This window comes from Oryzias melastigma, linkage group LG15 (assembly GCF_002922805.2).
Source record: "Oryzias melastigma strain HK-1 linkage group LG15, ASM292280v2, whole genome shotgun sequence".
NCBI lineage: Eukaryota > Metazoa > Chordata > Actinopteri > Beloniformes > Adrianichthyidae > Oryzias > Oryzias melastigma.
This window is the reverse complement of record NC_050526.1, coordinates 22,516,248-22,542,901: the sequence shown is the minus strand read 5'-3', so window position 1 is coordinate 22,542,901 and position 26,654 is coordinate 22,516,248. Positions and strand designations below refer to the sequence as shown.

At 39.4% G+C, this 26,654-nt stretch overlaps 1 protein-coding gene across 4 annotated transcripts in view; it reads left to right on the top strand.

Moving 5' to 3' along the window:
- The first annotated feature begins 6 nt into the window (after window positions 1-6).
- Window positions 7-26,654, top strand: part of slit1a (slit homolog 1a (Drosophila)) — a 96,985-nt gene continuing 70,337 nt past the window's right edge. For all 4 annotated transcript variants that reach the window (XM_024296864.2, XM_024296862.2, XM_024296863.2 and 1 more), the window contains exons 1-4: window positions 7-744; window positions 19,517-19,588; window positions 22,574-22,645; window positions 24,015-24,086. In XM_024296864.2, the coding sequence (XP_024152632.1) occupies window positions 542-744; window positions 19,517-19,588; window positions 22,574-22,645; window positions 24,015-24,086 (419 nt within the window). In that variant the 5' untranslated portion in view covers window positions 7-541. The remainder of the gene's footprint in view (window positions 745-19,516; window positions 19,589-22,573; window positions 22,646-24,014; window positions 24,087-26,654) is intronic.

Genomic DNA, 26,654 nt, shown 5'->3' with positions numbered 1-26,654 from the left:
ATGACAGGGGGATCTCAGGAATGAGAGTGAGTTCAGGCAGGGTTCTGGAGTGGGGGGGTATAAAGAGGGAGAAGGAGGGGCAGGGGTGGAGTCGGGGGCTCTGCTATTTGTAGATCCTTGTGATGGATGACTGGTGTGTGTGTGTAAGAGAGACACAGACTGGCTTCTTTTTTTTCTGCTCTTTCCTTATTCCCTCTCTCAGCCGAGCAGAGCAGAGCGGGACTCAGAGAGGAGGACAGTGCGCACCAGAGCTCTCCAACTCCACAAAAGACAAGAGACGACAGGAGTTTGCTTGGAGAACATAAGAAAAAAAAAAAGAAGAAGCCGCCCTTGTTTTGCATCAGCAAACTCTGGTGGATATCAAGTAGAATTTCAGATCGGGATTTGAGTGGCTTCCTAGCTGAGAGGAAATCATTGCCACTTTTCTTTTTCTCCTTTTTTCAAATTGCAGATATTGAATCATTCCAGTTTTGTGAGGTGTAACAGTACTCCTGAGGGGCAGGAGCACAGAAATAGGTGGACAGAAAGAGTCCAGGGGAACATGTCCATTACAGGCAGCTGTTTTGAAGCTGGCATGGGATGTCCAGCCGGGCAGTGGATGTGGCTGCTGATGCTCTCTGCCCTGATCATTGGCAACGCCAGTGCCTGCCCAGCCTTGTGTACCTGCAGTGGCGTCACAGTGGACTGCCATGGACTGGGTCTCAAAACCATCCCAAGGAATATCCCGCGCAACACTGAGCGACTGTGAGTAACATCTCCACGCACTTCTTCCCAGGCTCTGTCTTGTCTCCCCATTGTTTCTCTTTTGTTTTCAGGTTGTATTGTTGTAGTGCACATGACTTTGCTTAGTCTGAAAAGAACAATAGTGCTCCCTGTGAAGCTGTGTGTGCATGTGAGTGTGTGTCAGTCAGGCAGCCAGTCACTCACCGGCATTCCAGTCAGGTATAAATAGGCTGGAGGGGCTGGAAAGAGCAGGAGCAGATGTGTGCCTCTAACATGTGTCCATAATTTAGTTTTCCGGCTTCTTTATTAAATCTGCAAGCAGATTTAAATTTATGAAAATAAATCCTCCAATAAAAAGATTCAAATTGATTCCAGTTATTTTAATGTTCTATAATCTTTTTTTATCATCTTCCACCCACTTTTCTTCACTTCTGAGGGAGCAACTTCCCTCCCGTACCCCGCATCAGAAACCCTCACTCCATAAATTGTTAAATCATGTAGAAAATGAGGCGAATCCACTCCTTAAGTGAGTCTCGCGAACGGATCACAGAGCTGTCTCGTAAAAACGGTTGGGAGGATGGGAGACGGAGGGAAAAGGTGAGGCAGATGCTGGCCTGCCAAGCTCAGTTCCTCTGTCTTTTCTGACATTCCTCTGAAATATTCATCAGCAAATCAAAAGTGCAAGGGGAAATAGATTGTTCTATTTCAGCTTTTAGAATATCACTCTTGAATAAAACATGAGGTGGGAACTGCAGAGAAAGCCTGTGTCAGAGGAAGCGTTTGCATAGTTGGAGCTGGTTGCATATTTTATGCTTTTCATATTTTATTTCTAAGAACTTTTTTTTATTTTTTACACCCTGCAGTCTACATGCTTCTGGGCTGCATGTGTACACATGCTTGTTTAATATTGAACGACAGAGGAAACATTCTCACCTTGTGGTTTCCTTTTACATGAATGGCCTTTCACACTAGAAACATACTCTGTGCACTGGATTATTTCTTTGCTAAAACTTATTAGCGTATTTATCGATCATGCAATTTTTTTTTTTTAAGGACGCCTTTCAAAGGTCAGGTTTAAATTATTCCTGGGTCACTGCATTTTTTATGCGGCTATAGGTCATCTGCAAGATAGCCAATCTCCGCGGAGAGATTCTGTTTAACAACAGAAACTGTTCTCCCCTGTGAGACGTTGAATGGGGTGATTCATCAAGGTGACTGTGCAAATCAACACAGCCCAGCCGGCCCCACATGCTGCCCCCATGTGCATTTTATGCCTGTGTTTGGAGAAAGTGCGACTGTGTGAGGGGAAATTCTGCGACCACCATTAGGGTCAAAGATGAGTAATGACTTTTCAGAACTGTTCCGGAGGTTGGCTGAAGCTCTTTGTTTTTCCTTTTCAGAAATGTATTTAGATAGCATAGTCTCTGAACTTCTATGGATGGATGGGGTGGAGTGATTTGAAAGATGGAAAAACCATTTCTGTCTCGCAGTTCTCGAGTAAATGTGTGAATGAATGTTTAGATTCCTGCAAACAAGCTGATGCTCGAGTCTGTGTGGCGCTGGTTTTCTTAGTAAAAGTGTATTTGTGTGTTGAGGGGGGGCGGTTGAGGCTGTTGATACAGACAGCAGAATCCCATTTGCACTTGTCAGTGTGGGTTTGGATCAGGGCTGACCCCTGCGCTCCTCAGACTGAAGCCAGTAATGAGACTGTGAGCTCCATGTGTTAAAATCACACCTCGCCAAGTATTGGCCGCTGACCCCTCCCCCTTGTGTTCTATGTTGGGTTTCTTGTTGTTATTTGTTGTGTTTGCAGACCTTCTTGTACCAGTTCTGGCAAACGGCATATGAAACGTCAGCGTAGTGATATTGGAGGACAGATCTGCGAGTACATGTTTCAGTTTCACATTTCTCCTCTTTTAAATTTTTTTGCCATTATTATCTTCATTCTTATTATTTTTTGGTTGTTAGGTTTCAAAAGGTAGACACAAAAAAATCAGAGAATTTGTATTATATTTGAAAGTTATTTTATTTAATTTTGAAGTAAAATATTTATGAAATACTAGGGCTATATCGCCAATAATTTCCAGAATGGATTTGATTCAGCAGAGATCGATTCGAATCCATTTGTTTTTTCTTTTATTTTCAATCCACTTAATTCAATTATGAGTTTACACATTAAGTCACAAATGTTTAGAAATACATTAATAATCTACAAAATCTGTAAATGTATTGAATATATTCACATTAATCTCATACAGTTCGCACATTGTAAAATTTATCATTGAAATAATAATGAAATTGTTAATACCAAACAGAGTTACATGGATTCTCAATCGGAGAAGCTCCAACGATTGTTCTGCCTCTCCTGGAGGGTGTTTTTGTTTGGCCACTAGGTGGCGATCACGCTATAGCTTTACACCTCATTGCGGAAAAAGAAGAAAGTATGAGAAAAAATGGTCCTTCAGGCCACTGGTTACTTAAAAAAACATTTCCTTAAAAGAGTTTAAAAATTCATGCTGAGTATATAAAGATGTTCATTTAGTCAACAATGTGTGTTTAGGTTGCCCGATTGTTAGCATTACCCATCCTTTGGGAAATCCCATTATACTTTAGCATCAAGCTAGCGGACTTTAGCTTTATGCGTTAGATCAATCCTTTATGGATCTATTATTGATCTAATAAGCTTAGATTGATTAATCAATTTTATCAACCCAACCCTATAAAAAACGAAAGAATCTATGATCAGCGTAATATCTACATTTCTGGAATACTTTCACCCGAACAGCATGACTGGACTATGGTTGTTACAAACTAATTATGAGAAGCTTTGTGAGGATTCTAAGGGCAGAATCTTGTTTTTGAAATAGTACTCATTTATCATGCCCGATAACATCGATTTTACAAGTTTTGTCTTAAAATAGTCATGAAGTTGTCCAAGAGCCAGTAAGAGCTGTCGATTGTTACTTTAGTGGGAAAGCGATTTAATTTACAAAAAAAGGTCAAAGATTTACATGTCTTTTTAAACAATATCACACACTTGAATGTTCAATCTGCAAACATTGTTCGGTATCTCTTCTCTGATATACTAGCAGTCATTTGATGTCACAAAATTGATTTTTTGTAATATTATTTATTTTATATTCATTGTTTGATATTTTTTATTGATGTTGTCAACTATATTTTAAAGAAACTTTTTTTTCAATCAGTTTATTAGTTTTTCATCTACAAAAACACTTGATAGTTTTACTTTGAAAATAAGAACCTTCACTTCTGGTAACAGTAGCGCCTTCAGTTTGTTTATTTTATATTTAAAATTCAGCATTATTCTCCATTTTGGAGCGCTTATTCCATTACTCGAGGTGTATTTTTATTTTACTCTACAATATTTATACAGATCGCAAATCAGTAATATCATAAATGTTTGTACTTGATTTTTATGGAACAGATCACAAATATCCGATTCAGATACTCATTCCCCAACTCTTTTTAATTTCACCTCTAAGGAGAAATCTGAGAGAACTTTGTTAGACGTTTTCAACTTGATTCACAAAATTGGCACAGATTAGAAATAAAAAATGGAATATTACAGTCCAGGCACCTAAATGCTTCATGGTTTTTGTTCAACCTGTATCTGATTCTTATCCCACTTGAGCTAAAAGCAAAATGATAAGATGCTTTTAGGCAAACCAATTTGCAGTAATTTCCTGTAAAAATGGTCTCTAATTTGCATAATTGGTCACAAATTTGAGTTGCCAAAAAACCAAGACGCCCAACCCCATGAGGTCATATCTTCAGGTTATGCATTTGTTCTTTCACTGGAAAGAAAAATTCAATTTTTATCTTCTAAATGTTTATAAGTTTAATTCTAAAATATTTAATTGAAGTAAGTGTTTTGTTGTAGAGAATAAAATAATTCTTCCAAGAATAATTTTTTTTCCCCCATAAAAATCCATCCAGGGCTCATCTACATTCATCTTGAGACCCATTAGAGAAGCCAAGCATAATTTACCTTTTTGTACACCTAATGACCCTCCCTCTCAATTAAAGCGTTTGTCTCTTCTGTTTATAAATTAAACTGTAAAAAGAGGAGGAGGTATGAAAGCCAGTGTTATCAGAGAGGACTTTGTGCTGTGATCTGGAGCTCTTCCAGGATGGAGGAGGTGTGCACACCATATGCATGTATTCACTTTTGTTTATTCATAAATTTGGGCATCTGCCTCCTTATGTGGAATGCAGTGAATAAGTCATGCAGATGAAAACACACGAGGGGTCGAAGTGGCTGGGGACGGGGGGGCTTTGCTGCTTTGATAACCCTGTTTTTCAGGGTTTGAGAATGTAGGTGTGTGAGTTGGGGTGTGTTTGTGTGTCCCTGGCAGGCCTGCAGTGTTTGGCACCAGCATATAACTGGTACAACTGACAGCTCATTGGCCACCAGATCTATAATTTACCCTAACACGGAGGAACACAGCCTGCTCACTACCTGCCAGACCTCACCATTGACTGAAGTGGAATTAAATAAACTAGATGAAGGTGGGGCTGAACAGTCAAGACTAGATAAACAAATTCATAAAATCAAAGCTGGCATAGAAGAAGCAACATTGATGGAAGTAACTTACCTACAGAGCTTTAAAGGACAAGTCAGGTCCAGCCCAGAAGCAGACTGGGTTCATTTGAACCATTTATAGAGTCTAATAAATCCATTCTCATGGCTGATAATCCTGTGAGGAGTAACAATGATGCTTGGAATGAAGATTATTCTAAGAATGTTTATGCACAGTGGAGCTTTGTGAAAGTACAAGTCTGGGAATTACTTGGATTTGCCGCCTGTGCAACACAGCTGTGGTCTAGTCTGCTGGATCCAGAGATGGTTCAATTCACTCTATCCATGTGATCTTTAGCTTTAAATGTATGGAATTTATCTGTGGGATTTGCAGGTGGACCTTTTAATCTTGCCTAGGCATTGTTTTCTTACCTCCTTTGTGCAATGAGTGTATTTTGAATGTTTTTAGTATATGTTCTTGTGGCATTTTTCTGATTATGGAGGACAAACAGCTGTGAAAATATGTGAACCCTTTGGAATTACTTGTTTTTATGCACACTGTTTGATAAAAACATGAAAACATAAATTGGTATGATTTAAGCAGGCAATGTTTGTCTCCATTGTTATGATTTAGAATGAATCAGGAGCAAATTGTTGTTTGAAAAAGGCTATATTTATGACATAGACACAACAGTTAGCTGGCCACAAGCTTCCTGCACCTCTCCAGTCGAATGCATCCACTCAGACAAATAGATCTGTGTACGTCTTCGTTTTCCTCGTCTGAGCTGGCGTCTGGCTCAAAACTGTAAGGATGGATAGCCCCATCCATGGATTGCTCGTCTTTTTTTTTTTTTTCCACCAGTAATGTTAGGTTTAGGGAGTGAGGGGCTGTAAGGTAGTGGTAGAGAGTGTAAACAGATGGATGATGGGAAACGGGGGCAGACTTACCAAAGGTCACCCAGCGGTCCTTCCCACAATTCAGAAGCAAATTTCCTATGAACTGCTGCTCTGCAGAAACTATGTCCTTGAAAATGACACAAGATTTTTTCTTTTTTTTTTGCCAAAAACAACAAATTGAAAAACCAGTGGGATTGAAATGGCTCCAACATCCTTGTATAGTGAAGGGTTTTAAAACTAAATGAAGACCTTTTTATACTTTTCTACTGTTACATAAAGCTTTTTTTAAATACTTTAATATTTCACTTTTTTATCTTGTTATTAACAAATTGATGAATGCATTGTTACATTAACCCAACAATGCATTCATTGTTGGGTAGTGTGTAGTGTACGTATCCACAGACCCAACAACTGATCATTCCACACAGAACAGCTTCTCCGTTGATGCGTTTAATTGCACCCATCAAGGATAAAAAATTGCTTCATTAGCAGCGTTTTTCTGATGTTGAAAATACTTTCCCAGACCAGTTCATGCACTTTTAAGAACCATTTGCTAGTCATGCACATGCTCACCGAAAAGCACGAGTATGCGCACACGCTCTGGTGCTTTACACGCCTGTCCGAGAGTGCTTGTATTTCAGCAGACTATAATAATCGAATTTGGAGAATCGCCTTTCATCTCTCAGAAGAACAGCTTTCAACCGGACCGTCTCTCCAGGAGGGAGAAGAAGGGGATGGCTGCTGAGTGTGTGTGTGTGTAAAAATGCACACAAAGTGAACGCTCAGCTGACACTGTAGATAAGCCGTCGTAATCCACATTTCACGCTTCTGTGTGAGACAAGTTCAAGAGCAAATCACTGGCAGCTCTTCAGGCGCACGGGAGATCTGTGGCAATTTGGATGTTTCCTGTTTCTAAATCTTCAGTATTTATTAAGTCATTTATACCAGAAATTTTGCTTATAGCAATAATAGTTCAGTAAATCTTTAAATTCTTAAAAGAACCGGAACATTAAATTGATTTATCTATCAGTCTCTTAACTGTTTAGTCAGTTAAGCGTCAGATTGAACAAAGAACCAATCCATTTCCTCACAGGCTCGTCAGCGTGATGATTAGCTCTTTTGATAAATGAATCCCTTGAACATGGTTTGGCTCGAAAGTGACATTATTTTGCTAAAAGGTGAGCCTCCCTCAGTTTGGAGCAGAAGGAAAGCTGATACCCGAGTGCTCAGTGGGGCTGAGAGTCATGCACTCTGTGTTCGTGGACAGATTCGAGCACACATGCAGCATCCATCAAGTTACCAGCTGCCAGTGCACATCTGTGAGGCAAACATCTCCTCGGTCCTCTGTTTGCAATAAATGAAATATAATAGATGTGGCAGAGCGCAGATGTTCCACCCTCATGGTGCATATTCACATGGCCTACATGCCTTCATGCAGGAGGTTACGCCACATCACAACCCCGATACCTGTTGCTTGGCAAACTATACGAATAAGCCATGAAACGCTCTCAGTTCCTGCTGCTGCACGCTGCTTTGTTCTTTTTGTAGAAGTAACACAAAGAAGAAAAAAGGTTTCTTTGATTTACTTTGGCTTAGATCAGGGGTCTGCAACCTTTACTACTTAAGAGGCCATTCAGGTCGATTTCTCAAATAAAATAGGAGCCACAAAGTCTTTAGTCATCCTTTAGAAAAAAAAAACATACTGATTTACATTTATGTTAATGTTACTATAATAATAAATATAAATTTACAATTTTTTTTTTTTTAATAAATAAAACAGTGCATAAAACTTTTCTCAAAACGTTAAACAGTTTATCACTTTTGAAAGAGGTTCACGTGACTTCCGTTCAAAATAAAACACACCCTGTACCACCTAGGATCATCTCAGTACAGCAAATGGAATAGTACTGCAGGGGTCGGCGACCTTTAACAGTAAAAAAGCCATTTGGGCTTGTGTTTTACTGATCAAAACCGAGAAGGAGCCGTACAGTCTTACTTTAGCCTTTAGGAAATTTGGATTTGCATTCACAACCTTCTTTTTTTAAATAATAAATATGAATTATGTCCATCTTTGGCACTTACAAAAACGGAAATATGAAAAGAACTTAGCATCTCAAAAATTTGATTTTTTTTCCTTTACATTTGACAAAAGCTCAAATAGCTTATTTTCAAAATAAAAGATGCTCTGTGCCAAACAAGATCATCTGAGTGCAGTTTTTAGACAGCTAGTAACCAGTGTTGTGCAGCATAAGATAATGTGTTTTTTACTAATAAAAGATCAAACTTTTTACCAAAGTTTTGATTTCATTCTAGAGAAGCACTGAGCAAACAAGACATATTCAAGTCAACGGAGATGTAAAAACCTCCATAATTTCTCATCTGTGCTCACCTCTGCCAAATTTATAAATGTAACTAATTTAGATGAAATACATGCTAATGAAGTAATCCTTACTTTACAAAAAAATATTTCTGTTTTATTTCATTTTTTTTTGTTCTTTTTCTCCTCTTTGTCCTCTCTTTGCCTCTTTTAGACAACAATAAACAGTGCGCTTTAAAATCGGGTGCACCTTAAGTATGAAGTCTAGCTTATGAGTTCTGCTTACTGGCTTTAAATGGATTTTCTGTGGAACAGAGTGCTCAGAAATCTGTCAAAGAGTTTGATTTTGAAACACTACAAAGTCAATTGTTGGAGCATATGGATACTGTACTCAGGGCCTGGTGGAGTGTTATGTGCTTCAGTTGTTTTTGAGAAGTGAAACAAAGTTAAACTTAACTGATTTACCCTATAGTCCAAAAAAATGCTTTAGTTTTTTAAAATGAAAAACATTTTTTTTCTTCAGCCAGAGAACCACAATAGAGGAGTAAAAGAGCCACATGTGGCTCCAGAGCTACAGGTTGCAAACCCCTGACTTAGAGGATGTGATAAGTCATCAGTGTCTGCACAGGTTTTCTGCCTCCGCCTTACCCAAAACATATGAGCTCAAGTTGAACATAATTAATACAAGGACACGCTTTCTCCTGCAGCTGTTTGTGCAGGGAGATGGATCTTCAGGATGCAGGGGACCCTTCAGGGGACCCCACACTCGTCAAGGCCCTGTGAGGGAGCAGTGTGTTGTCTGTGTGGGATCTATCGAGTGTTTTACTTTCCTATCAGTAATGTTGCTCCAGAGGCCTGACTGAGCAGAATGAAAACTGTAAATAGCCCTTGAGGAGCCCTGAAGTGGGCTCTCATGCTCACATACTTTGTGCCCTGCATACACAATTGCACTTGCATCATCATTGACTCAAAAGCAGTAAAAATGCACAGTTGTGGCTTTAACCACCAGCCTCTAAGTCATGGAGGAGTTTTGTTCAAGCAGAGCAAAATCTGACCTCTTAGTGTGAATAGATGTGCTTCAGTTGGATTTAAGAGTGTTGCTTTAGTCATGGTGGCTTTCTCTCGTCCTTCCTCTTTTCTTTAAAGCAAGGCTCCAGGGTGGACCCGTGTTTTACCCTAGCTGATCAACCAGACACTTTCTGTTTTTGCAGTCCACCCGAAGCATCCCCCAAGGCCTTGTCTCTCCTCTGACATTTCCCCGACAGTCCCGTCAGATCTTCACAGCTCCCTGTCTACTGGCAACACTCTAACACTCGGCTTCACGCCGCCACTTTCAGACAGCTAACAGCTCTTGTCAGAGCAGTTCTGTCTTCTTTTTGTCTCTCATAGTCCACAGCATCCCTCACTTCTCTCCACCTGGGTGCTTCACGGCTGTCGCCTCCATATGCTTATCCAGTCTGCAGGAGGAGGAATGTTTTGCTCGTTTGCAGCTTCTCCACCTGTTTGTTCACTGGGGAAAGTACCTGATGCCCCGGTCAAACTGGATCCAGATTTGAATCTGTTCAGGACAAATTGGCCCGTGGACTTAACAGCATGGCCTTCAAAATAAAAGTAAATCATTTGTTGTCTAGTGTGGGTTGGCCTTGTCTAGGAAAAATAAACAGATAATTAAAAGAAAAGCAAAACCTTGAGATGAGGGTCATTATTGTGTTGTTGTTGGCATGCTCTGAAAGAGATATGCAGCTCATGTTTCGTACCAAGTGAATTTTTATCCATTTATTTGCATGCTTGTGCATAATTTAGATTCCCACTTTTTATTTTTCCCTCTGAGCAGTTTGACCCCTGATAAGTGTTTAACTCTGCAAGCAAATGCTTCTAAATAACCTGATTATGTACACTTATATGATAAGAGCTCATGCAAATGTTTGTATCTGCACGGGTATAATTAGTGCTCCACTGTTGGTGAGCCGCTGTTTGCTTATGCTTTTTTTTATTTCATGAAAAGTTGCTCAATTTGAAACATGTTCAAAACAGACTCTGCAGAGGGACCCCAGCAGCTGGCAGAAATAAGCGTAATGAGTTTTTCAGCGTTGTAACAGTGCTCCGGGCCTCTCTGAATTATAGATATGTGGAGTGGTGGAGCATGGCTGCCGTGTGTCCACCCGAGGGAAGGTGAACCAGGAAATACTCTCAAGCATCAATCAGCTTGGGGTAGAAGATGAAGAGGGATTAGATAGTGATGTCATAAATCCACTTTCTCCCTAGGAAGTGTGTCAGCAGAGGGAATTCTTACGGAGGATGGAACTGATTTGACCGAAATAGTTTAGTTTGCTGTAGAAACTCGGACTGATACCTAATAATTTTCAGCTTCTAAAGTAATACTGCGGTACTTTAATGTGAAAACCTGCCAGGAGTCAGTATCACAAAACATCTGTCTATGAGGTGAGTTAACATGCCTTTTCTTTCATGCCAAAAATCATTGCTAAGCTCCATTTGGTTGAGGGAGAAACAGGAAGCAGTGACTGATACTGTAGTTAATAAACAACAGATTTTTTCTTTTGATGAAATGTATATGACTTTGGCATGCCCGCCCTGTTTAGATGGGGAATCAACACAAGCACTGATGAATCAAGACTGCATGTCTAAAGTTCATATTCATGAAGTCCAAGAAAAGCAGAAAAAAATGCATTCTGAATTAATCAAATCCCAGAAAAATGTGTTATTAACCACCCTGCAAGATATGAATTATTCAAATAATCAGAAAGTACATGAAGTATACGGAAAAGAGGAAAAAAGTGGAGCCTCCTCTGAGACCACGTCTCCTTTGGTATGATGATTGACAGATCTCAGACAAGCTCCAGTGGACAGCATGAACAGGACAAATGAAGCAAAGTGGTTTTAATTGGACATACCTGCTTTCACATGAAATCACAAACATAGTTGCAAAAAAAAAAGTGTTTCAGGATGTTTCATGGTTAAGGTAAAAATTGTAAGCCAAACTTTGGTTTTATCAGATACAAATGCAAGAGCAACTCTACTACTCACTCTTTAGGTTTGCCTGTATGTTCAGTTTTATGAATTTTCAGTTCTTATAGCTGAATTTGTGATAGAAGTTTTTCCTCATCTGGGTTTAGCCTTTTGCAGCTTTGCTGACCTGATGGGAAAACCCACTTTGTGGCATTAAAACAACTCACAGATAACAGAGAAACACTATTACAACATTTACATAATGCTGAGTCTCAAAAAGCGGTATGTATAGACTTTGAATTTGTGTTTGGTTTGTGCATCTGTTTCTCCAACTGACTTTGTCAAACCTTTTTATTTGAGAAACTTTCTAACTGTAAAGAGCAAAAAACTTTGCAGCAGATCGACTTTACGGCAGAGGCGATTACAAATGGACTACTTGTTTCTGCTAAATTAAGATTAAAGTATTATTAACAGCTTTTTCCTTTAAATGTTATCCAATCATTGCACTGTAAGAGTTTACAAAAAAAATATAGAAACTGGTTGCCCTAAAAAATTAAGTAATGTTTAGTTTAACGTAAAATAATTAGTAACATTAATTGCTTTGCCACTTCATTCCGCTGATAATTTTAAGTGCACAAACTTCCAGGTTGATTAAACTTAAAATAATTAGTAATATTAACTGCATTGTCATTTTATTCCACTGATAATTTTAAGTTAAGTGCACAAACTTCCAGGTTGATTAAACTTACCATTATTAGTAAGATCAATTTATGTACATATTTATTCCACTTATAACTTTAAGCTGAATACACTAACCTCCAAGTTGATTTACATTAAAAATCCCTTTTCCCAAGACTGCTATAAATTAAGGAAATAAAATGCAAAATCAGACAAGTGTCCATTCTTGATTATTTATTTGTCTCCATACACAGAAATTTGTCTTGTTAACATGTTTTTTAAACTTGTCTTTATCTGGTCAATAAAAAATGTTTGTAATTAAAAAAAAATCAAATAATACTGTTCTGAATCAGTAAGGCATTAAACTACAACATCAAGAATGCTATACAACATAGGTAGCAATGCTAAAAACATTAATCATACACAATCAGTATGGAATACAATTGCAAAATCAGTGGCAATGCATACATAAAACTTGCATATCGAACAGTGTCAACAGTAATGGTATTTTTAAAGTGCAACATTACAAATAACCAAGCACTCACATCCAGAGTAATGGGTTAAGACCCCTGTTTTAAACACAGTTACTTATTCAAAGATGGAATTTTGGGTTTCAGCTCAACTCTGCCAAGGTTTAGGGTGACTTGGTGAATAAAGTGGAAGGTGCTTTTCATGCACTTGGGGTAATCCAAGTGCAAAGCATAGATCAGTCCAAAAAGGACACAGAAAGCCAGCGGAGGTTGGCCAGCTCCTCCATTACTACACTCCCTTCCAAGATGATGCTCACTCTGGATGGGTTGAGTTCAGGATGTTTGTCAATGCAGATGATTCCCACTGGAGTTTCACTGTACAAGTCCTTGTCAGGTGCATCCTAACAGAAAAAGAAACAGAGAGAAGACAATGCAATGTCAATATGCTGTATTGAAAGATTTAAATCAGATTTGAGACCGAACTATTTAAGTAGTTTTCAAGAAATAAAAATATACACACACACACAAGATATTTTCATTCCAAAATAAAAATAAAAAAACAACAAAATAAAAAAAAACATTCACTTAATCATAAAAAATAATGTAATAAATATTGATCAAATTAATCAGACAGTTTTATTTTGAATGGATGAATGAATGAATGAATGAATGAATGAATGAATGAATGAATGAATGAATGAATGAAATGGTTTATTTCAAGCAATCAGGTCATAATACATACATAACACATCACTTAATAAATCACAAGTTGATCACTTGAAAGGGAGTGGAAGGAAGCGAACTTATATAATCCCACCCCGACTCGACCATACTATTTTCTCTACATGAATTATCAATATCCGGTTCAGGAATTAATATCAAATATTAATAAAATCAGGCTATTAAGGATCATTGAAATCATTAATGTGATCAAGTTTCAAAGCATCCACGACAAATCATTTATATTAATCAGTAAAGAAAATTAATACCATAGTGATTGTAAACTTTTCAGTAATCATTACTGCATATTACATAAACAATAATCTAATATTCTCATAGAAAAAAAGACACTTTGTGCATGAATTATGATAATACAAAAATAATTAAATCATCTTCATTTGCTAATGCAGTAAAGGTCAAGATATTCTCTTAAAAAGAAGACAATTAGTGCAGATTGTATTAATCAAATAATAATTATTAAAAAAATATAAAAATAATAAGTAAAAATTACCTTCATTAGTTTATGGAGAAAGAAAAAATCAAAATATTCTAATAAAAAAAATACAATTACAATGATTGTTTCATTAAAATCATTATCATAAAAAAATAACATTAAATGTTAATGTCACCACTATTATAACTCAAAGATTTTTTTTCTTTGTTTATTCTTTTGCATTAGACTAATTTTTGACTGTTCATTTTTATATTATGTGTGAAAGTTGATCATGAGGGCCTCAAAATAGTACCTGCTCATTGACTGGTAATAGTAAAAACAGAGTGACAATAGGCTTACTCTGATTCCTTGTTCTGTGTGTGGACTTCTCTGTAAGTACGAGTCGAAAGATTTCTTTATGGGACCTCATAAGGACTAACTTGTTTTATGTAGACAGATCGTGGCCCAAAATTATATGAGCTTATAGTCCTTGTACAATCAAACTAAATTGTAGGCTGAAAGCAAAATAAAAGCAAGCAAAGGTAATTTACTTAGACTTGCTTAGTAACTGTTTGAGCCTTATTATTCTCTCCTGCTTATGATGGAAGAATAGCTTATTATACCAACTTCCTTTCATCATATAACTTTGAGGTTACACAGTAAATAAATTTAGGTGTATAGCATTAGATGTATGCATCTAATGCTTATGTGTTATTATATATCAGGTATAAAACATGTTAACAAGCTAACATAAAACCAGTTAGTCCTTATTGGGTCCCATAAAGAAATCTTGTGGCTCATACTTACAATGAAGTCCACTCCAGGGAATCGGAGTAAGCCGGTTGTTGTTTTGTTTTTATTATTACCCACTTTTAAGTCCATTTGTCATTCAAAGGAAGCTTGTTCCTAATTACTGAGTCTTTCATCAATGGCAACCTACATGTGAATCAAGTTTTGAAAAAAAAAATCATAAAACCGGAAATTATTTATGACATTTTAAGCTTATCATTATGTTGCAAACAGCAAAGTAATCCGTATAGAGCCAACATATCATTATAGCCGAAGTTCCCTTTAAAGAGAGAAATAGTGGATTTTCATGATATGTTTCCTTTACGATTTGTGTCAAATGGTAAGAATATATTTAACTTATGAATTTATGTTTCCCACACTATCTGATGACAGTTTCATAGAAATAAGCCAAAGGAGAAAGTTCAATATTTTGAAAATGTTAATTTGTTTGTAATTGGTAGTTATAGTAGTAATTCATTATTTAATAGAAAATTCATATCAGGTGGTTGTGTTGTGAATCAATAATGCAAGTTGCCAAACTTGCGGGGCAGCAGGTTCATTTTTTTTTCCTTGCGCTGCCAGACCAACAGCAAGCCCAGCGTGCCTGAGACCATCACTACAATATGAATGAATTACAGTTTGTTTCATTGCTTTGATGAAATTAAAGAATTGCAATAAAGAAATACGATTTTTGATGTCATTTTTATTTTGAGGATTTGAAAAAATCACAAAAATGTAACATGCTTCCTCACTGGCCGTGTCGGCGTGCAATCAAGCGCACACTTTCAATGAAGAGTCAATATAAACACGCGCACACCAGAATTCCTGGCCCATGCGTCTGGAGCGCGTGTGAGTTTCTAAGTCAGACATTTAAGAGGACAGAGTTGTGAAAACAAAAGTCTTCAGAAAGATTTGGGGGATTTTCAACACTTTTACTTTCGGTTCTCCCTGTTGTAGATGCAGATGAGCGCTAATGAACAGTAAAAATACAATAGAAGGAGAATCTCCTCCCCGCCACGCACCGTACGTGGCCGGTGTGTGAGACCTGCACATCGCCGCGCTCAGCAGGTGGTATCCACACCGGAGCAGCGCGGTCACGCAGTGGCGGGAGGAGATTCTTCTTCTATTCTTCTTCTACTGTTCATTAGCGCTCATCTCATCTTGGTGTCATATTAACCTGACCAGACACAAACCGTAATGATTCATTTCTCCTTCGTGATCACGTTTGGCTCTTCTGTACTTTGAAGCGGCTCCCAAATCCGGCTCCTTGATTGGTCACAGCTCCGCGCTGCTGCGACTGTGCGTGGAAATCTCAAGGCTGCAGCCAGGGGCTTCTCGGAAATCTTGAACCGGATTGAAGATTCAGCGCGCGCTCAATGCGTAGAGATTTGTACGTGGAGCTCGTGACCGGACTTCAAAACCTGCGTAGCAAAGTGCGCTCACGTGCGCTCCAGACGCATGGGCCAGGAATTCTGGTGTGCGCTTGTTTGCATTGACTTTTCATTGAGAGTGTGCGCTTGATTGTGCGCTGACGCAGCGGCGTGGAAGCACCTTCACTCATCTCGCAACGTAAAGGATGTTTGTGTCATGTTTGTCCTCCTACAGAAACCGCATTAAAACAAAAAAATATATTTCCTTCCAACATTTTTTTTCCATTTTCAAACATTTTTGAAAAAGCGCCAATGAGCCGCAAGGCAGTGCTTAAAGAGCCGCATGCGGCTCCAGAGCCGCAGGTTGCCGACCCCCAGACTAATGCATTCACATGGGAAACATACTCTGCAGGTTTGGATTTGAAGCTTAAAGACCCACTCCAATGAAAATTATATTTCTTTTTTTACATGTTCTAGTTGCATTTTATCTGATGGAGGACTTACATAAGGAAAATTAACCTCTAAAATCAATTTCTGAGTATTCCTTTATTCAAATCACTGTGAGTCAGAACCAGATAAAAAAAAGCAGTTTGAAAAAGATCAGTTTTGTGTCTTAGAAAATATGATGGTTGGGCCACTCCACTCCATTCTGATGCATCCACTTGTAGACGACTAGATCCATGTACGTCTTTGTTTTGCTCCTCCTAGCTAGTATCTGGCTCAAAACTGTACTGCTGGATAGCTCTGATGTTGGTTACCATTTTTGTTGCACTGGTTATGTTACGTTGGGGGTGTGAGGGGCTGTAAGATATAAACGGAGAGCTCTCACCAACAAGAAGGAAAACAGGGGCGGGGTTGCTTCATGCCAACAATCTCACCCAGAACTCAAAAACAAATTTCTAACAAGCTATTGCTGCTATGCAGACATTATATCCTATAAAACAACTGTTTAACTGTAAAAGTATTTCACAGATTTTTTTGATTGTCGAGTTAAGGTGCTGCAATAGAATTCTGCTGAAGAAAAGTTGTAGAAAGCGAGAAGAAACTGCTCAAAGTATAAAGGTGTCAGGCTTTCTGAACAGGTGCCTACTTTCACTAAAACATCTTCACGAAAAGAAGAATTTTTTTGTGAGCATCTGATTTCAGCTAAAACTAAACAACAAGAAGTTGTTGCAAAACAGTTGACATAATCAACTCCGGGATACTTGCAGAAACAATCGATCCTGAAAGAGGAAAATGGTCTGTTTGTTTGTGTGTTGTCAGGTTTTCCACGTCTCCTGCCATCTCTTTACAGTAACCATCTCTCTTGTTCCTCCTCTTCTGTCTTTCTCCTTTTTAATGTCCCGTGGGTCTCATCAGCTCTGACCACCCTGAAGATAAGACATTGGAAATCCAGAATGGTGCGTGGGTGTGTGTACGTGCATCTGCGTAAGCACCTGTAATGAGCACCACATGTGTATGTATGGGAGCCCAGCCTAATGAAGCCCAGTCCATTATTTATTTTCTCGTGGCCGTGTCCCTCGGCCAGTCGATGCACCTGTGTATACACACACCCTTACGAGCGTGCACGCGCTCGCATGAACCATCTGTCTATAATGACCGTTCTCTTTCGTACTGCGTAGTGCAACAGTCCCTGGAGTGGTCATTAGACGAGGGAGAGAAACTTGTGCTTTCAGTGTGGATTTGGAGCAAGTTTTCTTGCTTTTGCTTTGGGAGGAATGGTTTGGGGGCTCAGAGTTGGGGTGGACACATAATACTTACAAAGTATGTGAAAGAAACCACATATCTCTGTCACTACAGAGTTTCACGTTTGCATGCATTTTTCTCCTCAAATGTGAGTAAACGTCTGCGATGAGTTGCCATAAAGGACCCTAAAACAACATCACCCCATGCAACCTCAAAGTTAAATAAGCGATACTTTTAAAAGCCTTCAATTCTTCCTCCAGAAAACAATTCAAAACTGATTTTCTTGTCCTTTTACCTTCTTTCCGTTGCTGGGATGGCCAGCTCTCAGCAGGGAGCCTGCTTCGATTGTGCTTCAGCACTTAGCTTTCTGGCCTTGCAGCCCTGCCCGAATCCCCTCTGCTGCCTCCTGCTAATCCCCGGCAAACGTAGAGGGACATGGCAGACAGAGAAGGGAGCAGGGCTGTGGGGGGGGGGGGGTGCACGTGTTGGTGGGAGAGTGGGAGAGCGCTGAAACGGAGAGGCCAACAGGCAGCTAAAATGTGGCTTCCATTTTAATAGGACTTCTTAATATCTCCCAGTGGACTTAGAACCAAGCCCAGACTTCCCTTTAACATAACCACCTAATTCTGCCCACCAAAGTATTTTACATTTAACATCTCAGAAATTTGCATTTCATGAGAAAGGAAACCATCTAAACCATTCTTGGTACCATTTTTTGTGATCATTGTCAATTTACTTACTGTGTATTAGCCCTTGACTGAATAAAGCTATGTACACACCGGACATGGGGTGCAAGTTAAAGAACGTGGAAAACTGACTTTCTTACATGCATTTTAGTAAATGGCGTTCACTCTGGACTGTCACAAGTCACAACCCAATACTTGTGCCTGCACTGACAGTTGGAAGAGGTTTGATGCAGAATTTCTAAGCGGTGCAAATTTCTCGAATCCTGCTTCAGGCTTTGTCTGTCACACCTCTTTTATGACATATGAAAAACTTGGTGTCATATGATTAAGACCAGGCACAAACCACAATTAGTATTTTCTCCTCCATGATCAATTTTCCAGCAGTTGGCACTTCCCTGTACTGAAAAGGACGCTACCCATATGTCACTACCCAACCAGAGTCCCGGATTGGTCAAAGTTCAACTTGTTTAACTTTTTACGCTGGTTCAATGACCACATGTTTTGAATGCAGAGTTTGCTAACAGACTTAAAAACGTGAATCCCAAAATGCCCATATACAAGCGTTTACACAGACTTTTCACTGGAAGTGATTGCTTGAAAGCACGTTGCCGAGGCGAGTGTGAACAAATAAGAGAACCGTAGAAAATGGTTTCAATCATAATTTTTTTCATGATACGTACACCCACATGTTGGAGCCAGACAACATCAGTAAGCAGTGATTGATCCAAGTTCATCTGAGTCATTGTTTCTTAAGGAACCACTCTCGCCAATCAGGAGTGAGCTTGTTTGAAGCAGGCACCACGTACTTTTATTGAGGCATCTGATTGGTCAGTTTATAACTTGAACAAGAAAACATATAATAAAAAAATGTGGGATTAGCAAGTTGTTAAAAAGTTGAACAACAATGGTTCTTCTGACAAGGAGAAAGACTGAGTATTTACTGTTGATTTCTCAATAGGGATTTGGGGATTTTGGCTTCTTGGAGCCAGCAGGTACTTCCTATTTGGAAAGTCTCAAGGGAGGGGTTGTTCAGTTAATTTCTCAAATATATACTGGTGTGTGTGTGTGTTCTTTCTGCCTTAAGTTTACGGTTGCAGGAACTCAGGGTGTAAACATGCATAAAATACGACTAGAAAACATCCCTTCATGCCACTGTCTTCTCCATCTGTCACTAACCCAATCAGATCTGTTTGGAGGTTAAAAGTAAAATAAAAAAGTGTTTGTCTTTGTCTCTTTGCAGGGAGCTGAATGGAAATAACCTCACACGCATCACCAAGAGTGACTTCACTGGGCTGAAATATGTCAGAGTTCTGTAAGTATTTGCTCTTGTTCTATGTAGAGATGTTTGTATGGGCTGTGAGCATGCGTCATTGTCTGATCTCCTCATGCATACCTGCCCTGAATGCAGCCTCGAATTGCAGCTGACATTCTGCTCAAATTAGCACAGACCTGCTGAAGTGGCAGTGGATTTGTCCCACTCAGAAGCACGTCAAGCTACCGAGTGACTGCGGCTGGCTAGCTAATGGACTTTTCTGTCACTGTATTCTCTTTCCTGTTGGCGCACTGTCCTTGGGTGCACAGTTAACACATTTAGGTGAAGCCACCGGCTCTGCGGTAAAAATGAAACGACACCTGTGATTTCAGCTAATAGAGTAATTGTAAAAGTGTCAGCATTTGTACACACTCGCACACACTCTGAGCGGTGCCAGAGGGAAACGTGTGAAACCCTGAACATGCTCTAAACGTAATACGAGCTTAGCATTATTGGAACTACTCAGGAAGGTCTGACTATTTTCAAGCCCTGTTGCCCATCCCCCTTCGCCCCATACTTTTCCTAGAAGTGGTCCTAGCTCTTTGCGTCTACCCCCCTTTTTTTGTGCTGCTTTCTGCACCACCTTCCATCCCTGTGTGGAGGTTAAAAACAGTCATGTCGCCAGCTTGTCACAAGCAAGTAGGGAGGAAACAATTCCTTGACAGTAATGACTGTACAGCTCACTTGATTTGTACAGTTTGGAAAGCAGTTGTTGTTGCTTCTGTGGTTTTGCAACATTGAGGGCTGACCTCTGATCTTGTGGACCCATCGGCAACCATCAGAGTAAAAAAACTGAAAAAAAAAACAAGTTTTAATTTATGTCTGAGCTTTTATTAATTAGTGGATCATATGTGAGAGAATCTGAAGGTCATCTAAGATGTCATCATTTTCTGATTCAATTTAAATTTAGGAATATGATATCTGAGATGAACTTCTTCATGTTTATGGAGTGTGAACAGTGATTAGCATTTATATTTGATAGGGAGGAAGCAAAGCATGCTGAGCTGTAACGCATAGAGGCCTCAGAGCAGACATGAGAGGCTGCTTTCAACACAGAGCAGTTGTGTTTGTAATGAAGGAAAGCTCTTATTGCTCCTAATGCTATTACTGGACACCCTTTTCTCCTTCCCAACTTTGTGTTATTGTAACACTTCCAAAACTATCCAAAACCTCTTTTTGCGTGTTAGCTTTGGCAGGAAAGATGGCAAAACGATGTGTTCCTGCCTTGCGTGCACAAATTTAATGTTAATTTGTGTGTTTACGATGTGCTTGAAACTTTGATAGCACTGATAGCTACACAACAAGCACACAAACACGTAAATGCAAATGTCCTTCCTTCCACTGATTGCACAAGTTGTAAAAGCTGTGGAACGCACCTCAAGCTTTTTGATCCCTGTGCATGCTTTTTGTCTCATCTGAAGTTTTTGGACCACACTGGAGGCCAGACTCACACCTTCTGAGCCTCCATCCAAACTTTCCTGGCGGGTGTTTATCCTCTCTTTGCCAATATTCCGGCCTGTGCCCTTACAGCCACACTGAGACACAGGCACTGAAGGAAGCTTCCCATGTTCAATTATAACTCTGTGCCACGGGTCTCACTCCAGAACCTGATTTTGAACCAACCAGCGCATTTACATTGGACAAAATGGAACAGAATCTGAAAAGTTAGTTTCAACATAAAACAAGTGGACATCCATTTGGCTTGGATGATGGTTATTTCTGAAAACATCTAAAGCAGGTCAGATAAATCTACTAAGTGCCAGGGGCTTCGTACACAAGCAAGCCAGCAAGGAATCACTTCAATGTCAAATGGTGAAAATTTACAACATATAGTGGCAGAAACTGGGTTTATTTAAAAAAAACGACAAAAAAACTTTTGTTTACATTGTTTGACATGTGACTGACAAATTACCAGTGCTACAAAAGCTCTTATTGGAATGTCCCAAAAACTGTTAGACTTGTTTGTTACTCTGATTTTTCAAAATGTCCAGGGTATGCCATGTCATACTTTTGCTAAAATGAAAACAACATCACAGCTAAAAATAACTTCAATGTAGTTCTGTTACAAACCATTGACTGTATATATGGTACTGGACCGAGCTAGTGTGACATCACCAATAGAGAATGCCATACCTCAAGGTCCAGTGAAATGAAGCCAATTCAGTCACCATTTTTCCGCGATATTGGCGTCGCCATTTGGAACCAGATGACAGTGATTGGTCCGAGTCTAGTGGGCACCACAGGCTCTTACTGAAGCATCAGATTGGTTAGTTTATAACTTGAATAACTTGCGATTAAAAAATAATAATTTAAATAATAATTTAGATTGGAGAAATGGTATTAGAGCAAGAATGGTTATTCTGACAAATAGAATGACTGAGTAATAGTTAGTAATTTCTTAATAGAAATCTTTAAGATTTAGGGGTCTTGGAGACAGTAGATACTTCCTATTTGGAACGTGAGGGAGGTGGGGTCACTAAGTCCAGTTCTTTTATACAGTTAAGGATGAGTCACATGCTATCCATCCCTTTGGTGGAATTTCTCTGTTTTTGTTGCATTCTAGATGTGGTAACATAGAAGTAACATCTTCCAACTTTTGGTTTTGCTTGAACTGGAGTGACTGCAAGGTTAACAAACTGCAACCTCAAAAGCTCATGGAGCTGGAAATAAACCCAGAATCTGAACCAGTACAACATCTGCTGAAAGCACACTTAAAAAATGTAAAAGTTTAAAGCAGGGCTGTCTAAATCCAGTCCTCATTGTCCTGCCTGGTTGTCAATCATCCCATTCATGGCTCCTGTAAATAACCTGGATCAGGTGTGTTCCACTAATAAGAAGACACAAGGCCAAAGATGTTGGTAAAAGAAGCAGAAAAGTTACACCTTGAGGTTCGGAGGTTGCCTCCTGTGGCTCAAAGCTCCTACATTGTTAAATTGCGACCCTCTTTCAAAGTCTCCTGATTTTGTTTTTCTTTCTTTTGTGCAGGCAGTTGATGGAGAACCAGATCACAGTGGTTGAGCGAGGAGCTTTTGATGACATGAAGGAGTTGGAACGACTGTGAGTACCACTAACAGTTTATTTTTCCCAAGCAGCTCCATTTAAAACCATCTTTATCAGTTGCACATTGGCTCTCCGCTCATATGGTTTCAGTGCTTCTGCTAGTTTAGGGTAATGAGATTAACAGCAGGAACCAAGTGTATTAAGACTTCCTTGTGAATCCATTGTGGTTAGAGGGTACAGTGTGGGCTGTGAGTATTTTTTTTTATTAGCTTGACTTGACAGGAGTGCCCTCAGTGGGACATGTGGGCATAAAAGGCCTTTCCACCACAGACCTCGGTTCATCTGGACAGCACCAGCACTCCTCAACAGCTTGTAAAGAAACTTAGGAAACACACAGGCAAACACAATCAACCACACCTCAACCAACTCATTTGTAAATCAGCTTCCCAACACATAAAAACCTGCACAGACGATGACTTTATGGACCGAGACTCTTTGGCTGACAGTGATTAAATGTGTAAACGTATTTTTTTCTAACCAAAAAGCCACATTTACCATTTACATCACCAACATTAAGGACATGTGCAAGCCTCCTTCTCCTTTTTCATCCAACTGATCCCAAACATTGGGTAGACAAACATGTGCCAGACCAATGTGGAAACGTAGGGTTTCTTGTATGCGCAAAAGCCGCTAACCCACCAGCAGGTACGGCTCAACGTGAGCGCAGCAGAAGCAGACCCTTAGTCTATTATGCATTAAATTTCCATCGTCGTCGGCCAAGGACTCCTCTCAGTGTACACAGTGAGAGGCTCAGGTCCCAACATCTGTCTGAATTTTCCTGAAAGCCTGGCAGTGGCCCGGCTTTCACATTCGCAGCCTCTCTGTGCCACTTCATTCACTCCTACACTCCTCCAACAAGCCTTTCAGAGGGGAGAGAGTTGTGGTTTCCAAAAGATTAGCAGCAATCTGTTCGCCATTGACTTAACCATTGTATTTGCATAAAGTCTGGATGTTAGCTGTTTGACATGGACTGTGTTGCCAAGCATCACTCCTGTCAAGGCTTTCTGGGACTAAAACACAAGTTTGCAGTTTTGTCAGTTTTGTTTAGAAGCATTTTATTTTGATAGTTTTCTTCCACTAGAAAAATGTGTTTCATGTTCACTTAAATGCCAGATGGGATTTACATATTTGAAAGGAAATGGAAATATTTAATTGGAAAAGGCAGCACTTCAATGATTTCCACAAGACGCAGAACAGTTTTTGATTCCCCAGAACTTTAATTTAGATATTTTTGAGCAATTCGGAGCAAACCACACACACACAACAGCCTTTGACTAAACCGACTGTGAAGCAGCTTGAAGGGCTTGTTTACTGTTTAAGGACACGCATGTAAACTTACTGGTTGATTGTGTGTCTCCCATGGCAGGCGGCTGAACCGTAATCAACTGCAGCAGCTTCCGGAGTTGCTGTTTCAGAAGAACCCTGCCTTGTCTCGACTGTAAGTGCAACACTTTTTCTCTAAGGTATTTTAGAAAAGTTATGTGCTCGTCTGACCTCTGCCCCCAGTTTTCATCTGTTTGTCTAAAAGCAAACCTATAAAAATGAGGTTATTAAGAAGTCTTGTTGTCTGCTTTATATGGTTGAGCCTTTCTGCTAAGTCCCACACTTGTTAGTCTATTGCAGTGGTCTGGAACCAGAGACTCTGGACCCACATGTGGATCTTTAATTTCTTTATTGTGGCTATTTGGCAACAGCTAACAATGATAACTTTATGAAGGAATTATGAGCTTGTAGTTCTGATTGATTTATTTTAGGTTATTGAGTTTTGTCATTTATGTCAGTTGATCAATGTTGGTAAACATATCAAAGGTATAAAATTGTGTTCCAAAATTGTGATTCTAAATCAGTGTTCATACTTATATGCTTATAAAGGTTGAAATAAGATGAATCATGATAGAAAATCCCATGTTTGACTTGGGTTTCTTACTATTTCATTCATTTAAATCTGCTGCAGCAGGAGGAACTTAATTAACACAGCTTGTATTTTATTTTGAAAGGAACTTCTGTGTGGCTATCAAAAGAAAAAAATAGTTAAAATATTATGTAAATAAAAAGAAAACACAGGTATATTTTAAATATTTGAAAGCTACAGTATATAACTGATTAAATTATTTGTCACAAAAATATAAATAGTGTGTTTTTCTAAGCAGAAAAGTGGTAAGAGGTAAGAAGCTGGACCAAATGGTTCTTTTACCTTCAAGGTTGCAGACCCCTGGTCCTCTGGTTAAAAAAAGTCAATGAGAACAGGTAACTAGTGCGACTTGATCTAAGGAAACCCTTTGAACTCAGTTCTAGGTCAAGGAATGTCTGTTGTTTTAAGCCCCTGCAATGCGTTTTGCATGTCGACCTTTTTTTTCTTTCCCAAATCAATCAAATGCTTCAATGCAGCTTTAATTCCTTTCAAAATCAGTCTCAATTGGACACTTTTCTTTGCACGATTTCACCTCTTGCAGTTAGAAAATCCCAAGGGAGCTTTAACCTTTTATTACCATCTGCAGCAAGAATCAAAGTTTTTTTTTTTTTTCGTATTTTTTGTTTCGGATAATCAGTGTCACTCTAGTGATCATTCCAGCTCCAGTTTCAGTTCAGATTACCTGGAGCATCTGGGAGTAATGAAACAGTGGGACATGGAAAAAACATTTCCCTTCCATCTCTCCTCAAAGTGGTAGTACTAACCAATGACCCCAGCCTCAGCCCTCCGACTGTTTATCCTTTGTTTGATGTTTAACACCATATTGAGTCTATCTGACTGTCACTTCCTTGCAACCATCCTGTTTCACCTATCATTATCTCGGAATAACGGCGTCTAAGACTTGAGGGAAACAGGCTCTTCCTTTAGGGCAACAATGGCCTTTTTTGAGGATTTCTAAGACTAAGCAGCACTAAGCCGCCTGATACACAGAGCAGGCTGAGGCCCCCCAGACCAGAAGATGGCCTTGAACATGTGTGTTTATTCTACCTGAAAGAACGAGGTCTGCCAACAGCTGCAGGACTGTGCCAAGATAACGCGGCGGCTGCTTCATCCAATTTAAACCTAATCTACATTGTTTTAAAGCTGTGCTTGCTTTTCTACCACCATGTTTACACTCATTTCTTCATCTTTGGCTTTGCAAAGGAAACTTATATTAGACCTTAAGACTTTTCAGGTGTGGAATTGCCTCAAGTTGAGCCCTTAAAACTATTTTTTAATCAAGAGCAGAGGTGCTGATGATAATAATGTCTTTATTTTGCCTTTGGCTGACTGAGACACTTTACAAGTGACTTCCAGGGCTTGTTAAAAGTAAACATTGGTAACATGGGATAGGGAGCAGCAATAGAATACAATGATTTCACTATGGTGTTCCTCAAACCCAGAGTGGTGTGTTTGGGCTGAACCTTGGCTTTTGGTTGAAGTCTAAAGCGATCTGGTTACCAGCATGTCTCACTTCTGCCAGCAGTTTCAAATGGACATAAAAGGTCTTCGTGTCCCAGAGGCAGAGTTTCACCGCTATTTAATATGTGTGCTTCTGCATGTGGGTCTGAGGACGGAGACAGACAGACATGAAAAGTGTGTCTTTACACTTTCCCAAAGAACTCACGGGGGCTTATTAGGGCCTGTCTTTATGATCCCGACAAGTAAGGTTAATGCGAAAGGCCGCCGCCCTCAGGTGGAGCATTAACCCAGATGGTTTCCCTCTTCTTCTCTATACTTTTATGCTCCCTTCTGTCTTTTGTTAGCCTCATTTCGGAGTGCCAGTTTCAGAGAGGGCTTGCTCAACAAAGTTGCTATTTGTCAAAGACTTCCCGCTGAGAAAACCAATAGAAAGAAGCGCAAAGGGGACAGAGTAGAGGGGGGATAGCGGATGATGAGATCGTTGCTCTCATTGAACTTCAGAGGAAAAGCTACTGGGTTAATAAAAGGCTGCTGGATAAATGAGCAGCGGAGTGTTGTTTTGTGGGCTGTTTTTAAACACTTCCCATGCAGTCATTAGGCTAACGAGGTAATGAGTTTTCACTACAAATAGAG